Raw genomic sequence first — 16,734 nt, forward strand, 5'->3', positions numbered from 1 at the left:
GTACTGACCCTCTGACAGTGCAGCACTCCCTCAGTACTGACCCTCTGACAATGCGGCACTCCCTCAGTACTGACCCTCTGACAGTGCAGCACTCCCTCAGTACTGACCCTCTGACAGTGCAGCACTCCCTCAGTACTGACCCTCTGACAGTGCAGCACTCCCTCAGTACTGACCCTCTGACAGTGCAGCACTCCCTCAGTACTGACCCTCTGACAGTGCAGCACTCCCTCAGTACTGACCCTCTGACAGTGCGGCACTCCCTCAGTACTGACCCTCTGACAGTGCAGCACTCCCTCAGTACTGACCCTCTGACAATGCGGCACTCCCTCAGTACTGACCCTCTGACAGTGCAGCACTCCCTCAGTACTGACCCTCTGACAGTGCGGCACTCCCTCAGTACTGACCCTCTGACAGTGCGGCACTCCCTCAGTACTGACCCCATGACAGTGCTGCACTCCCTCAGTACTGACCCTCTGACAGTGCAGCACTCCCTCAGACCTGACCCCATGACAGTGCGGTACTCCCTCAGTACTGACCCCATGACAGTGCGGCACTCCCTCAGTACTGACCCTCTGACAGTGCAGCACTCCCTCAGTACTGACCCTCTGACCGTGCAGCACTCCCTCAGTACTGACCCTCTGACAGTGCGGCACTCCCTCAGTACTGACCCTCTGACAGTGCAGCACTCCCTCAGTACTGACCATCTGACAGTTCAGCTGTCCGTCAGTACTGACCCTCTGACAGAGTGGCGCTCCATCAGTACTGACCCTATGACAGTGCAGCACTCCCTCACTACTGACCCTCTGACAGTGTAGCACTCCCTCTGTTCTGAACCTCTGACAGTGCAGCACTCCCTCAGCAATGTCCCTCTGACAGTGCAGCACTCCCTCAGTACTGACCCTCTGACAGTGCAGCACTCCCCCAGTACTGTCCCTCTGACAGTGCAGCACTCCCCCAGTCCTGACCCTCTGACAGTGCAGCACTCCCTCAGTACTGACCCTCTGACAGTGCAGCTCTCCCTCAGTACTGAACCTCTGACAGTGCGGCACTCCCTCAGTACTGACCTTCTGACAGTGCGGCACTCCCTCAGTACTGACCGTATTACAGTGCAGCACTCCTCAGTACTGACCCTCTGACAGTGCAGCTCTCCCTCAGTACTGAACCTCTGACAGTGCGGCACTCCCTCAGTACTGACCCTCTGACAGTGCGGCACTCCCTCAGTATTGACCCTCTGACAGTGTGGCGCTCCCTCAGTACTGACCCTCTGACAGTGCAGCACTCCCTCAGCACTGACACTCTGACAGTGCGGCGCTCCCTCAGTACTGACCCTCTGAAAGTGCAGCACTCCCTCTGTTCTGAACCTCTGACAGTGCAGCACTCCCTCAGTACTGACCCTCTGACAGTGCAGCACTCCCTCAGTACTGACCCTCTGACAGTGCAGCACTCCCCCAGTACTGACCCTCTGACAGTGCAGCACTCCCTCAGTACTGACCCTCTGACAGTGCAGCACTCCCCCAGTACTGACCCTCTGACAGTGCAGCACTCCCTCAGTACTGACCCTATGACAATGCAGCACTCCCTCAGTACTGACCCTCTGACAGTGCAGCACTCCCCCAGTACTGACCCTCTGACAGTGCAGCACTCCCTCAGTACTGACCCTCTGACAGTGCAGCACTCCCTCAGTACTGACCCTCTGACAGTGCAGCACTCCCTCAGCACTGACCCTCTGACAGTGCAGCACTCCCTCAGTACTGACCCTCTGACAGTCCGGCACTCCCTCAGTACTGACCCTCTGACATTGCAGCACTCCCTCAGTACTGACCCTCTGACAGTGCAGCACTCCCTCAGTACTGACCCTCTGACAGTGCGTCTCTCCCCCAGTACTGACCCTCTGACAGTGCAGCACTCCCTCAGTACTGACCCTCTGACAGTGCAGCGCTCCCTCAGTACTGACCCTCTGACAGTACAGCACTCCCTCAGTACTGACCCTCTGACAGTGCGTCTCTCCCCCAGTACTGACCCTCTGACAGTGCAGCTCTCCCACAGTACTGAACCTCTGACAGTGCGGCACTCCCTCAGTCCTGACCTTCTGACAGTGCGGCACTCCCTCAGTACTGACCCTCTGATAGTGCGGCACTCCCTCAGTACTGACCCTCTGACAGTGCAGCATTGCCTCAGTACTGATCCTCTGACAGTGCAGCACTCTCTCAGTACTGACCCTCTGACAGTGCGGCACTCCCTCAGTACTGACTCTCTGACAGTGCAGCACTCCCTCAGTACTGACCCTCTGACAGTGCAGCACTCCCTCAGTACTGATCCTCTGACAGTGCGCCACTCCCTCAGTACTGACCCTCTGACCGTGCTGCACTCCCTCAGCACTGACCCTCTGGCAGTGCAGCACTCCCTCAGTACTGACCCTCTGACAGTGCGGCACTCCCTCGGTACTGACCCTCTGACAGTGCAGCACTCCGTCAGTACTGACCCTCTGACAGTGCGGCACTCCCTCAGTACTGACCCTCTGACAGTGCAGCACTCCGTCAGTACTGACCCTCTGACAGTGCAGCATTCCCTCAGTGCTGACCCTCTGACAGTGCGGCACTCCCTCATTACTGATTCTCTGACTGTGCTGCACTTCCTCAGTACTGACCCTCTGACAGTGCTGCACTGCTCGGCACTCCACTGTCATGTAGAAGGTTTAAGACATGGCAGGAGATCTCAGACCCGTGTCTTGCTCCTCGTGTGTGATGTGGGAGCTCAGGGACACGTCCACTGTCCCTGGCTCCTTCACGTGCAAGAAGTGTGTCCAGTTGCAGCTCCTGTTCGACCGCTTGACGGCTCTGGAGCTGCGGATGGACTCACTTTGGAGCATCCGCGATGCTGAGGACGTCGTGGATAGCACGTTTAGCGAGTTGGTGACACCGCAGGTGAAAGGTACTGAGGGAGATAGTAAATGGGTGACCAAAAGACAGAGCAAGAGTAGGAAGGCAGTGCAGGTGTCCTCTGCGGTCATCTCCCTGCAAAACAGATATACCGCTTTGGATACTGTTGAGGGAGATGACTCACCAGGGGAAGGCAGCAGCAGCCAGGTTCATGGCACCGTGGCTGGCTCTGCTGCGCAGCTGGGCAGGAAGAAGAATGGCAGGGCTATAGTGATAGGGGACTCAATTGTAAGGGGAATAGACAGGCGGTTCTGCGGACGCAATCGAGACTCCAGGATGGTATGTTGCCTCCCTGGCTCAAGCGTCAAGGATGTCTCGGAGCGGCTGCAGGACATTCTGGGGGGGGAGGGTGAACAGCCAGCTGTCGTGGTGCACATAGGCACCAACGATATAGATAAAACACGGGACGAGGTCCTGCAAGCTGAATTTAGGGAGCTAGGAGTTAAACTAAAAAGTAGGACCTCAAAGGTAGTAATCTCAGGATTGCTACCAGTGCCACGAGCTAGTCAGAGTAGGAATGTCAGGATAGATAGGATGAATGCGTGGCTCGAGAGATGGTGCAAGAGGGAGGGATTTAAATTCCTGGGACATTGGAACCGGTCCTGGGGGAGGTGGGACAGTACAAACCGGACGGTCTGCACCTGGGCAGGACTGGAACCGATGTCCTAGGGGGGGTGTTTGCTAGAGCTGATGGGGAGAGTCTAAACTAATGTGGCAGGGGGATGGGGACCGATGCAGGAAGTTGGAAGGTAGTAAAACAGGGACAGAAATAAAAGGCAGTAAGGGGGAAAGTGTAAGGCAGAGAAGCCATAGTCAAAAATCAAAAAGGGCGACAGTACAAGGCACAGTGACTGAGGGGAGCTCAGTGAATAGGACCAGGAATTCTAAAAGAAATTAAACAGGAAGTGAAAACATTAATGGTAAGCGACGCGGCAGGTTGTTACAGGAAGATATGGATTCAACGACAAGGAAAATTAGGAGAGAGGTTAAGAGGAAATATAATTTAGGAGAGGTTACTGATCGAGGTGTTAAGATTCAGAACAGAGGTAAAAAAGCCAACATAAGTGTACTTTACCTGAATGCTCGTAGTATTCGGAATAAGGTAAATGAGTTGATGGCGCAAATCATCGTGAATGACTATGATTTAGTGGCCATTACTGAAACATGGTTAAAGGATGGTCACGACTGGGAGTTAAATATCCGAGGGTATCAAACTATTCGGAAGGACAGAGTGGATGGTAAGGGAGGTGCTGTAGCTCTGTTATTTAAGGATGACATCCGGGCAACAGAAAGGGATGACATCGGTGCTATGGAGGATAAGGTTGAATCCATTTGGGTGGAAATCAGGGATAGTAAGGTGAAAAAGTCACTGATAGGAGTAATCTATAGGCCACCAAATAGTAACATTATGGTGGGGCAGGCAATAAACAAAGAAATAACAGATGCATGTAGAAATGGTACAGCAGTTATCATGGGGGATTTTAATCTACATGTTGATTGGTTTAACCAGGTCGGTCAAGGCAGCCTTGAGGAGGAGTTTATAGAATGTATCCGCGATAGTTTCCTAGAACAGTATCTAGGAAGAACACGTGGCTACAGGGATGGTGCAGGCGGGAGGGTTTCAGATTTTTGGATAACTGGGGCTCTTTCTGGGGAAGGTGGGACCTCTACAGACAGGATGGTCTACATCTGAACCTGAGGGACACAAATATCCTGGGGGGGAGATTTGTTAGTGCTCTTTGGGGGGGTTTAAACTAATGCAGCAGGGGCATGGGAACCTGGATTGTAGTTTTAGGGTAAGGGAGAATGAGAGTATAGAGGTCAGGAGCACTGATTTGACGTCGCAGGAGGGGGCCAGCGTTCAGGTAGGTGGTTTGAAGTGTGTCTACTTCAATGCCAGGAGTATACGAAACAAGGTAGGGGAACTGGCAGCGTGGGTTGGTACCTGGGACTTCGATGTTGTGGCCATTTCGGAGACATGGATAGAGCAGGGACAGGAATGGATGTTGCAGGTTCCGGGGTTTAGGTGTTTTAGTAAGCTCAGAGAAGGAGGCAAAAGAGGGGGAGGTGTGGCGCTGCTAGTCAAGAGCAGTATTACGGTGGCGGAGAGGATGCTAGATGGGGACTCTTCTTCCGAGGTAGTATTGGCTGAAGTTAGAAACAGGAAAGGAGAGGTCACCCTGTTGGGAGTTTTTTATAGGCCTCCTAATAGTTCTAGGGATGTAGAGGAAAGGATGGCGAAGATGATTCTGGATATGAGCGAAAGTAACAGGGTAGTGATTATGGGAGACTTTAACTTTCCAAATATTGACTGGAAAATATATAGTTTGAGTACAATAGATGGGTCGTTTTTTGTACAGTGTGTGCAGGAGGGTTTCCTGAAACAATATGTTGACAGGCCAACAAGAGGCGAGGCCACGTTGGATTTGGTTTTGGGTAATGAACCAGGCCAGGTGTTGGATTTGGAGGTAGGAGAGCACTTTGGGGACAGTGACCACAATTCGGTGACGTTTACGTTAATGATGGAAAGGGATAAGTATACACCGCAGGGCAAGAGTTATAGCTGGGGGAAGGGCAATTATGATGCCATTAGACGTGACTTGGGGGGGATAAGGTGGAGAAGTAGGCTGCAAGTGTTGGGCACACTGGATAAGTGGGGCTTGTTCAAGGATCAGCTACTGCGTGTTCTTGATAAGTATGTACCGGTCAGACAGGGAGGAAGGCGTCGAGCGAGGGAACCGTGGTTTACCAAGGAAGTGGAATCTCTTGTTAAGAGGAAGAAGGAGACCTATGTGAAGATGAAGTGTGAAGTTTCGGTTAGGGCGATGGATAGTTACAAGGTAGCGAGGAAGGATCTAAAGAGAGAGCTAAGACGAGCAAGGAGGGGACATGAGAAGTATTTGGCAGGAAGGATCAAGGAAAACCCAAAAGCTTTCTATAGGTATGTCAGGAATAAGCGAATGACTAGGGAAAGAGTAGGACCAGTCAAGGACAGGGATGGGAAATTGTGTGTGGAGTCTGAAGAGATAGGCGAGATACTAAATGAATATTTTTCGTCAGTATTCACTCAGGAAAAAGATAATGTTGTGGAGGAGAATGCTGAGCCCCAGGCTAATAGAATAGATGGCATTGAGGTACGTAGGGAAGAGGTGTTGGCAATTCTGGACAGGCTGAAAATAGATAAGTCCCCGGGACCTGATGGGATTTATCCTAGGATTCTATGGGAGGCCAGGGAAGAGATTGCTGGACCTTTGGCTTTGATTTTTATGTCATCATTGGCTACAGGAATAGTGCCAGAGGACTGGAGGACAGCAAATGTGGTCCCTTTGTTCAAAAAGGGGAGCAGAGACAACCCCGGCAACTATAGACCGGTGAGCCTCACGTCTGTAGTGGGTAAAGTCTTGGAGGGGACTATAAGGGACAAGATTTATAATCATCTAGATAGGAATAATATGATCAGGGATAGTCAGCATGGCTTTGTGAAGGGTAGGTCATGCCTCACAAACCTTATTGAGTTCTTTGAGAAGGTGACTGAACAGGTAGACGAGGGTAGAGCAGTTGATGTGGTGTATATGGATTTCAGCAAAGCGTTTGATAAGGTTCCCCACGGTAGGCTATTGCAAAAAATACGGAGGCTGGGGATTGAGGGTGATTTAGAGATGTGGATCAGAAATTGGCTAGCTGAAAGAAGACAGAGGGTGGTGGTTGATGGGAAATGTTCAGAATGGAGTACAGTCACAAGTGGAGTACCACAAGGATCTGTTCTGGGGCCGTTGCTGTTTGTCATTTTTATCAATGACCTAGAGGAAGGCGCAGAAGGGTGGGTGAGTAAATTTGCAGACGATACTAAAGTCGGTGGTGTTGTCGATAGTGTGGAAGGATGTAGCAGGTTACAGAGGGATATAGATAAGCTGCAGAGCTGGGCTGAGAGGTGGCAAATGGAGTTTAATGTAGAGAAGTGTGAGGTGATTCACTTTGGAAGGAATAACAGGAATGCGGAATATTTGGCTAATGGTAAAGTTCTTGAAAGTGTGGATGAGCAGAGGGATCTAGGTGTCCATGTACATAGATCCCTGAAAGTTGCCACCCAGGTTGATAGGGTTGTGAAGAAGGCCTATGGAGTGTTGGCCTTTATTGGTAGAGGGATTGAGTTCCGGAGTCGGGAGGTCATGTTGCAGCTGTACAGAACTCTGGTACGGCCGCATTTGGAGTATTGCGTACAGTTCTGGTCACCGCATTATAGGAAGGACGTGGAGGCTTTGGAGCGGGTGCAGAGGAGATTTACCAGGATGTTGCCTGGTATGGAGGGAAAATCTTATGAGGAAAGGCTGACGGACTTGAGGTTGTTTTCGTTGGAGAGAAGAAGGTTAAGAGGAGACTTAATAGAGGCATACAAAATGATCAGGGGGTTGGATAGGGTGGACAGTGAGAGACTTCTCCCGCGGATGGATATGGCTGGCACGAGGGGACATAACTTTAAACTGAGGGGTAATAGATATAGGACAGAGGTCAGAGGTAGGTTCTTTACGCAAAGAGTAGTGAGGCCGTGGAATGCCCTACCTGCTACAGTAGTGAACTCGCCAACATTGAGGGCATTTAAAAGTTTATTGGATAAACATATGGATGATAATGGCATAGTGTAGGTTAGATGGCTTTTGTTTCGGTGCAACATCGTGGGCCGAAGGGCCTGTACTGCGCTGTATTGTTCTATGTTCTATGTTCTATGTAACAGTATGTAATGGAACCTACGAGGGAACAAGCGGTCCTAGATCTGGTCCTGTGTAATGAGACAGGATTGATTCAGGATCTCATAGTTAAGGATCCTCTCGGAAGGAGCGATCACAATATGGTAGAATTTAAAATACAGATGGAGGGTGAGAAGGTAAAATCAAGCACTCGTGTTTTGTGCTTAAACAAAGGAGTTTACAATGGGATGAGAGAAGAACTAGCTAAGGTAGACTGGGAGCAAAGACTTTATAGTGAAACAGTTGAGGAACAGTGGAGAACCTTCCAAGTGATTTTTCACAGTGCTCAGCAAAGGTTGATACCAACAAAAAGGAAGGACGGTAAAAAGAGGGAAAATCGACCGTGGATATCTAAGGAAATAAGGGAGAGTATCAAATTGAAGGAAAAAACATACAAAGTAGCAAAGATCAGTGGGAGACTAGAGGACTGGGAAATCTTTAGGGGGCAACAGAAAGCTACTAAAAAAGCTATAAAGAAGAGTAAGATAGATTATGATAGTAAACCTGCTCAGAATATAAAAACAGATAGTAAAAGTTTCTACAAATACATAAAACAAAAAAGAGTGGCTAAGGTAAATATTGGTCCTTTAGAGGATGAGAAGGGAGATTTAATAATGGGAGATGAGGAAATGGCTGAGGAACTGAACAGGTTTTTTGCGTCGGTCTTCACAGTGGAAGACACAAATAACATGCCAGTGACTGATAGAAATGAGGCTATGACAGGTGAGAACCTTGAGAGGATTGTTATCACCAAGGAGGTAGTGATGGACAAGCTAATGGGGCTAAAGGTAGACAAGTCTCCTGGCCCTGATGGAATGCATCCCAGAGTGCTAAAAGAGATGGCTAGGGAAATTGCAAATGCACTAGTGATAATTTACCAAAATTCACTAGACTCTGGGGTGGTCCCGGCGGATTGGAAATTAGCAAACGTGACACCACTGTTTAAAAAAGGAGGTAGGCAGAAAGTGGGTAATTATAGGCCAGTGAGCTTAACTTCGGTAGTAGGGAAGATGCTGGAATCTATCATCAAGGAAGAAATATCGAGGCATCTGGATGGAAATTGTCCCATTGGGCAGATGCAGCATGGGTTCATAAAGGGCAGGTCGTGCCTAACTAATTTAGTGGAATTTTTTGAGGACATTAACAGTGCGGTAGATAACGGGGAGCCAATGGATGTGGTATATCTGGATTTCCAGAAAGCCTTTGACAAGGTGCCACACAAAAGGTTGTTGCATAAGATAAAGATGCATGGCATTCAGGGGAAAGTAGTAGCATGGATAGAGGATTGGTTAATTAATAGAAAGCAAAGAGTGGGGATTAATGGGTGTTTCTCTGGTTGGCAATCAGTAGCTAGTGGTGTCCCTCAGGGATCAGTATGGGGCCCACAACTGTTCACAATTTACATAGATGATTTGGAGTTGGGGACCAAGGGCAATGTGTCCAAGTTTGCAGAAGACACTAAGATAAGTGGTAAAGCAAAAAGTGCAGAGGATACTGGAAGTCTGCAGAGGGATTTGGATAGGCTAAGTGAGTGGGCTAGGGTCTGGCAGATGGAATACAATGTTGACAAATGTGAGGTTATCCATTTTGGTAGGAATAACAGCAAAAGGGATTATTATTTAAATGATAAAATATTAAAACATGCTGCTGTACAGAGAGACCTGGGTGTGCTAGTGCATGAGTCGCAAAAAGTTGGTTTACAGGTGCAAGAGGTGATTAAGAAGGCAAATGGAATTTTGTCCTTCATTGCTAGAGGGATAGAGTTTAAGACTAGGGAGGTTCTGCTGCAATTGTATAAGGTGTTAGTGAGACCACACCTGGAGTATTGTGTTCAGTTTTGGTCTCCTTACTTGAGAAAGGACGTACTGGCACTGGAGGGTGTGCAGAGGAGATTCACTAGGTTAATCTCAGAGCTGAAGGGGTTGGATTACGAGGAGAAGATGAGTAGACTGGGACTGTACTCGTTGGAATTTAGAAGGATGTGGGGGGATCTTATAGAAACATATAAGATTATGAAGGGAATAGATAGGATAGATGCGGGCAGGTTGTTTCCACTGGCGGGTGAAAGCAGAACTAGGGGGCATAGCCTCAAAATAAGGGGAAGTAGATTTAGGACTGAGTTTAGGAGGAACTTCTTCACCCAAAGGGTTGTGAATCTATGAAATTCCTTGCCCAGTGAAGCAGTAGAGGCTCCTTCATTAAATGTTTTTAAGATAAAGATAGATAGTTTTTTGAAGAATAAAGGGATTAAGGGTTATGGTGTTCGGGCCGGAAAGTGGAGCTGAGTCCACAAAAGATCAGCCATGATCTCATTGAATGGTGGAGCAGGCTCGAGGGGCCAGATGGCCGACTCCTGCTCCTAGTCCTTATGTTCTTATGTTTACCTAGTTATTGAGTTTCTGGACTGGGTCTTGCAGAATCACCGGGCGGGATTCTCCGAAATGGAGGCAGAGTGTCGGCACTGTCGTGAACGCCATCGCGTGTCACGATGGTGCGAAACAGGTGCGGGCACAGCCGATTCTGGCCCCACAGGGGCCAGCACGGCGCTGGAACGGTTCCCGTCGTTCCATCCTCCCTTCCTGGCGCCAAATGAGCACCGCACCAACCCGCGCATGCGCGGGGGACTTCCTCAACGTGCCAGCCCCGACGCAACATGGCGCAGGGGTTCAGGGGCCGGCTGCGTAACAAAATAGGGCCGGGGCTGGAGTGGTCGGCTCACCGATCGGTGGGCCCCGATCGTGGGCCAGACCCCATCGGAGGCCCCCCCCCCCGGTGAAGGAGCCCCCCTACCTCCCCACAGGCCGCTCCCCCGACCCCGGCGGTACTCTGCCGCTTCTGTGTGGCCGCTCGGCCCATCGAGGCTGGAGAATCAGCGTCCCGGCCATGGGCAGCGGTCCGCTCCTCGGAGAATCGCGTGCCGGCGTCGGGTCAGCGGTCCGCTCCTCGGAGAATCGCGTGCCGGCGTCGGGGCAGCGGTCCGCTCCTCGGAGAATCGCGTGCCGGCGTCGGGGCAGCGGTCCGCTCCTCGGAGAATCGCGTGCCGGCGTCGGGGCAGTGTGGCGCGGTTGCGGCGATCCTCCGACCCAGCACGGGGCTCGGAGATTCCCGCCCATATTATCCCTACCGTGCAGAAGGAGGCCATTCGACCGATCGAGTCTGCACCAACCCTCACCGAGGCCCACTTCCTGTTACCCTACCTGTCCTTTCAGTCATTAAGGGGCAATTTATCATGGTCAATCGACCTAAGCTGCACATCTTTGGACCCGGAGCACCTAACCCACACAGACACAGGGAGAACATGCAGACTCCGCACAGACTGTGACCCAAACCGGGAATCGAACCCGGGACCCTGGCGCTGTGAGGCAGCAGCACTAGCCACCGTGGGTCTTGAATCAGAATCCAGGGTACTATCCACTGAGCCATGTCTGACACTTGCGCGAAAGGTGAACCAGTGCAGCCGGTATTTTCCGTGTGCGCTTGTGAAGTCGTAATCCAGCTGGACATTTTCACTGAATAATTGTTGTTTATTTTGCTGGTTCCCTTCAGGAAATTGCTTTACCATCCTTCATGGATAAGCCTGAATATGAATGGAATGAGGAGCAGGTGAAACTAGCTAAAGAATATGCAATCAAGGAGCAGGAACTAAATGAAGAGAAGGACAAATACCGGAAGGTAAAGAAGGCCCAGGTGGTTTTGGAAAGTTAGAGCAGTTACAGGAATGCTGGCCTGGCCCAGGGATTTAATTCCAGGCGTGTTCAGTCTCTCTAAGCTGGCATTTTCTGTCAGAGCTGTGGGGCTGAGGCAGCACTTTCAGCATTCCTGTAGCATCTGTAACCGAGTAAAATACCCCGAGGAGTTTCACTGCTCCGTTACAGAACAAAGTTCAGTCGTGAGCCACGGCGGCAGATATTTGGACAGATGATCAATCACTTGGTCAACAGGCTGGTCTTCAGGAGCAGCTTCCAAAGAGAGAAAGACAGAAATGGAGAGGTTCTGGATGGGAATCCTTGAGCTAACGACCCAGGCATCTGACCAACTACTTGCTGACTTTGATCAGAGACAAAGATTGGGTAGTTGGTGAAAACAAAAGGGGTCATGGGTTGGATTTTTTGAGATGTAAATTGCACGTTTGAAAGGGGGAGGAAATGTTCGCCGAGTAGAAAAATGATTAACAATAATGTTTAACACAGAGAAGAGTATTTGCTAGTCAGTAGTTTTGAGGGAATAGGGTTCGGGAGCAGGAGGTGAAGTCCCGGGTGTTTGACAGCATAATAGATAGCAAAATGGCTGAGGTTATTCAGGAAGGCCCTGCCTTCTCAACCCTGCCCCTCGCCCAAGGGGTGGTGATCCTCAGGTTAAATCACCACCTGTCAGAGCTCTCCCCTTCAAAGGAGAAAGCAACCTCGGGTCATAGAACATAGAACGATACAGCGCAGTACAGGCCCTTCCATCTGGGACTGTGGTGACTTTACTAGATAGCAAAATAGAGAACGATGTGAGGTGAGGACCAGGGAAAAGCTGATTATTGGCCGGGTAGGTTAGGGGAGGACTGGAAAACAGTAGAGACAGCTGACGGGATAGTTTAAACCCGAGTGAGTCCCTGAGTTCCTTACATTTTCCCAAATGCTGGTGAGTATTACAGGTGGACTGAACACCCAAGCTCAAACTTGGAGTAGGATGCGTGCGAATCAGCTAGAACCCAGGCCCTAAACCAGTCCGTGCTGCTGGTGTGTGTGGGTTTGTTTCAGTCTGTACCCGTGTGTATAGGTTTGCGTGTCTGTGTGTTTGTATTGCTTTGATTTATGACTTTATCCAGCTAAGGCAGTTGTTTTCTCACCTGTTTTACAGACACTGGAGTCAGAGCTGAAGAAGTTGCAGAGTTCAATTACAGAAACCGCGAGCAACTTCGACGACATAATGAACAAACTGTTTGAAAAGAAAGTGAGAACTGAAATGATAATTTATCAGGTAAATCCTCACAAACATCAAATTCTGACCAACCAGTGCTGTACCTGTGCTGGGAGTATTTGATGGGGACAGTGTAGAGGGAGCTTTACTCTGTAACTAACCCCGTGCTGTACCTGTGCTGGGGGTGTTTGATGGGGACAGTGTAGAGGGAGCGTTACTCTGTATCTAACCCCGTGCTGTACCTGTCCTGGGAGTGTTTGATGGGGACAGTGTAGAGGGAGCTTTACTCTGTAACTAACCCCGTGCTGTACCTGTGCTGGGGGTGTTTGATGGGGACAGTGTAGAGGGAGCTTTACTCTGTATCTAACCCCGTGCTGTACCTGTGCTGGGAGTGTTTGATGGGGACAGTGTAGAGGGAGCTTTACTCTGTATCTAACCCCGTGCTGTACCTGTGCTGGGAGTGTTTGATGGGGACAGTGTAGAGGGAGCTTTACTCTGTATCTAACCCCGTGCTGTACCTGTGCTGGGAGTGTTTGATGGGGACAGTGTAGAGGGAGCTTTACTCTGTATCTAACCCCGTGCTGTACCTGTCCTGGGCGTGTTTGATGGGGACAGTGTAGAGGGAGCTTTACTCTGTATCTAACCCCACGCTGTACCTGTCCTGGGAGTGTTTGATGGGGACAGTGTAGAGGGAGCTTTACTCTGTATCTAACCCCACGCTGTACCTGTCCTGGGAGTGTTTGATGGGGACAGTGTACAAAGAACAAACAAAGAACAAAGAAATGTACAGCACAGGAACAGGCCCTTCGGCCCTCCAAGCCCGCGCCGACCATACTGCCCGACTAAACTACAATCTTCTACACTTCCTGGGTCCGTATCCTTCTATTCCCATCCTATTCATATATTTGTCAAGATGCCCCTTAAATGTCCCTATCGTCCCTGCTTCCACTACCTCCTCCGGTAGCGAGTTCCAGGCACCCACTACCCTCTGCGTAAAAAACTTGCCTCGTACATCTACTCTAAACCTTGCCCCTCTCACCTTAAACCTATGCCCCCTAGTAATTGACCCCTCTACCCTGGGGAAAAGCCTCTGACTATCCACTCTGTCTATGCCCCTCATAATTTTGTAGACCTCTATCAGGTCGCCCCTCAACCTCCTTCGTTCCAGAGAGAACAAACCGAGTTTATTCAATCGCTCCTCATAGCTTATGCCCTCCATACCAGGCAACATTCTGGTAAATCTCTTCTGCACCCTCTCTAAAGCCTCCACATCCTTCTGGTAGTGTGGCGACCAGAATTGAACACTATACTCCAAGTGTGGCCTAACTAAGGTCCTATACAGCTGCAACATGACTTGCCAATTCTTATACTCAATGCCCCGTCCAATGAAGGCAAGCATGCCGTATGCCTTCTTGACTACCTTCTCCACCTGTGTTGCCCCTTTCAATGACCTGTGGACCTGTACTCCTAGATCTCTTTGACTTTCAATACTCTTGAGGGTTCTACCATTTACTGTATATTCCCTACCTGCATTAGCCCTTCCAAAATGCATTACCTCACATTTGTCCGGATTAAACTCCATCTGCCATCTCTCCGCCCAAGTCTCCAGACAATCTAAATCCTGCTGTATCCTCAGACAGTCCTCATCGCTATCCGCAATTCCACCAACCTTTGTGTCGTCTGCAAACTTACTAATCAGACCAGTTACATTTTCCTCCAAATCATTTATATATACTACAAACAGCAAAGGTCCCAGCACTGATCCCTGTGGAACACCACTGGTCACAGCCCTCCAATTAGAAAAGCATCCCTCCATTGCTACCCTCTGCCTTCTATGGCCTAGCCAGTTCTGAATCCACCTTGCCAGCTCACCCCTGATCCCGTGTGACTTCACCTTTTGTACTAGTCTACCATGAGGGACCTTGTCAAAGGCCTTACTGAAGTCCATGTAGACAACATCCACTGCCCTACCTGCATCAATCATCTTAGTGACCTCCTCGAAAAACTCTATCAAGTTAGTGAGACACGACCTCCCCTTCACAAAACCGTGCTGCCTCTCACTAATACGTCCATTTGCTTCCAAATGGGAGTAGATCCTGTCTCGAAGAATTCTCTCCAGTAATTTCCCTACCACTGAAGTAAGGCTCACCGGCCTGTAGTTCCCGGGATTATCCTTGCTACCCTTCTTAAACAGAGGAACAACATTGGCTATTCTCCAGTCCTCCGGGACATCCCCTGTAGAGGAGCTTTACTCTGTATCTAACCCCGTGCTGTACCTGTCCTGGGAGTGTTTGATGGGGACAGTGTAGAGGGAGCTTTACTCTGTATCTAACCCCGTGCTGTACCTGTCCTGGGAGTGTTTGATGGGGACAGTGTAGAGGGAGCTTTACTCTGTATCTAACCCCGTGCTGTACCTGTCCTGGGAGTGTTTGATGAGGACAGTGTAGAGGGAGCTTTACTCTGTGTGGTAGTATGCATTAGGGGTCATGTGGGACTGTGAAGCCGTGTTGTCATTGGCTGACAGATCCCGGGTCCTGGTTGGCTGTTGATCTCTAGCTCCGCCCTGAAGGCGGAGTATAAGAACCAGGAATTCTCCCCGCAGCTCCAGTCTGTTGCTGAACTGCGGGGAACGAGTCACGCTTAATAAAGCCTCGTCGACTTCACCTCTATTCGTCTCTCGGGAGTCTTTGTGCGCTACAATTTATTAAGCGTGCTTAAAGGACTATGGAGCTCAGGATCGTCCCGGAATGCCTGAGGATCAGCCCCCATGCAGTGAACTCAGCAGCAGTTTTTAAACACTGGCAGACTTGTTTCGAAGCATACCTCCGAACGGCCCCCGGCCGGGTCACAGAAGACCAGAAACTGCAGGTCCTGCACTCGAGGGTAAGTCCGGAAATTTTCCCTCTCATCGAAGACGCAGAGGATTTCCAGACGGCGTTCGCAGCACTAAAGAGCATCTATGTTCGCCCAGTGAACCAGATCTACGCACGCTACCAACTCGCAACGAGACGGCAAAGTCCCGGAGAATCGCTAGATGAATTCTACGCCGCGCTGCTAATTTTGGGACGGGCCTGCAGCTGCCCGCCGGTAAACGCGATTGAACACACGGACATGTTAATTCGCGATGCGTTCGTGGCTGGTATGAACTCTCCCCAAATCCGCCAAATACTTTTAGAAAAAGAGTCGCTAGGACTCTCAGAGGCACGGGCCCTTGCAGCCTCCCTAGATGTGGCCGCGCAAAACGCCCGCGCCTACGGCCCCGACCGCGCGGCAGCCCCTTGGGCTCCGTGAACCCCCGTCGCGACAAATCCCCCCCCCCACCACAGGCTTGCGCGGTTCAGACGCCAAGTCGTCCCGGGGGAGCCCGCTGCTATTTCTGCGGCCAGGCGAAACACCCCCGGCAGCGCTGCCCGGCCCGCGCAGCGATTTGCAAGAGCTGCGGGAAAAAGGGCCATTTCCCGGCTGTGTGCCGGTCCCGGGGGGTCGCCGCTGTCCCCGGAGAAGAAGGAGTCCTGCGCGTTTCAAACGCTCCCCAACCCCCCCAGCGCCCCATGTGCGACCCGCAGGCGCCGCCATTTTGGGACCCGGCCACCACGAGGGGAGGAGGGGCGCCGCCATCTTGGGACCCCCCAGCCCTGCGCGACGCATGGGGCGGCCATTTTGTCCACCCCCGCCGCCATCTTGTGACCCCCCAGCCATGTGCGATGCATGGGGGCGGCCATTTTGTTCACCCCCGCCGCCATCTTGGACGGCAACAATGGACCCCAGCATCGACGGCTCCACGGGGTTCGAGGAAGACGCTGAAGCACTACGACCACGTCTGGCCTCAATGACGCTGGACCAAGCACGGCCCCGGACGCTCCAGATGACGACAACAACGGTGCTGATCAATGGACACGAGACACCATGCCTGGTCGACTCCGGGAGCACAGAAAGCTTCATCCACCCCGACACGGTAAGACGCTGTTTTTTGACCATCCGTCCCAGTGCGCAAAAGATTTCCCTAGCTGCAGGATCCCACTCCGTACAGATCAAAGGCTTCTGCATAGTGACCCTAACGGTGCAAGGGAGGGAGTTTAAAAACTACAGGCTCTACGTCCTTCCCCAACTCTGCGCGCCCACATTACTGGGATTAGACTTCC

The 16,734-nt window shown here is 50.9% G+C and overlaps 1 protein-coding gene across 1 annotated transcript in view; it reads left to right on the forward strand.

Moving 5' to 3' along the window:
• Nucleotides 1-16,734, forward strand: part of cfap43 (cilia and flagella associated protein 43) — a 313,462-nt gene that overhangs the window by 234,348 nt on the left and 62,380 nt on the right. Inside the window, exons 27-28 of the mRNA XM_072479757.1 lie at nt 11,231-11,356; nt 12,533-12,652. Of these exons, the coding sequence (XP_072335858.1) occupies nt 11,231-11,356; nt 12,533-12,652 (246 nt within the window). The remainder of the gene's footprint in view (nt 1-11,230; nt 11,357-12,532; nt 12,653-16,734) is intronic.

This window comes from Scyliorhinus torazame, chromosome 16, assembly GCF_047496885.1.
Source record: "Scyliorhinus torazame isolate Kashiwa2021f chromosome 16, sScyTor2.1, whole genome shotgun sequence".
In the NCBI taxonomy this organism is placed as follows: domain Eukaryota; kingdom Metazoa; phylum Chordata; class Chondrichthyes; order Carcharhiniformes; family Scyliorhinidae; genus Scyliorhinus; species Scyliorhinus torazame.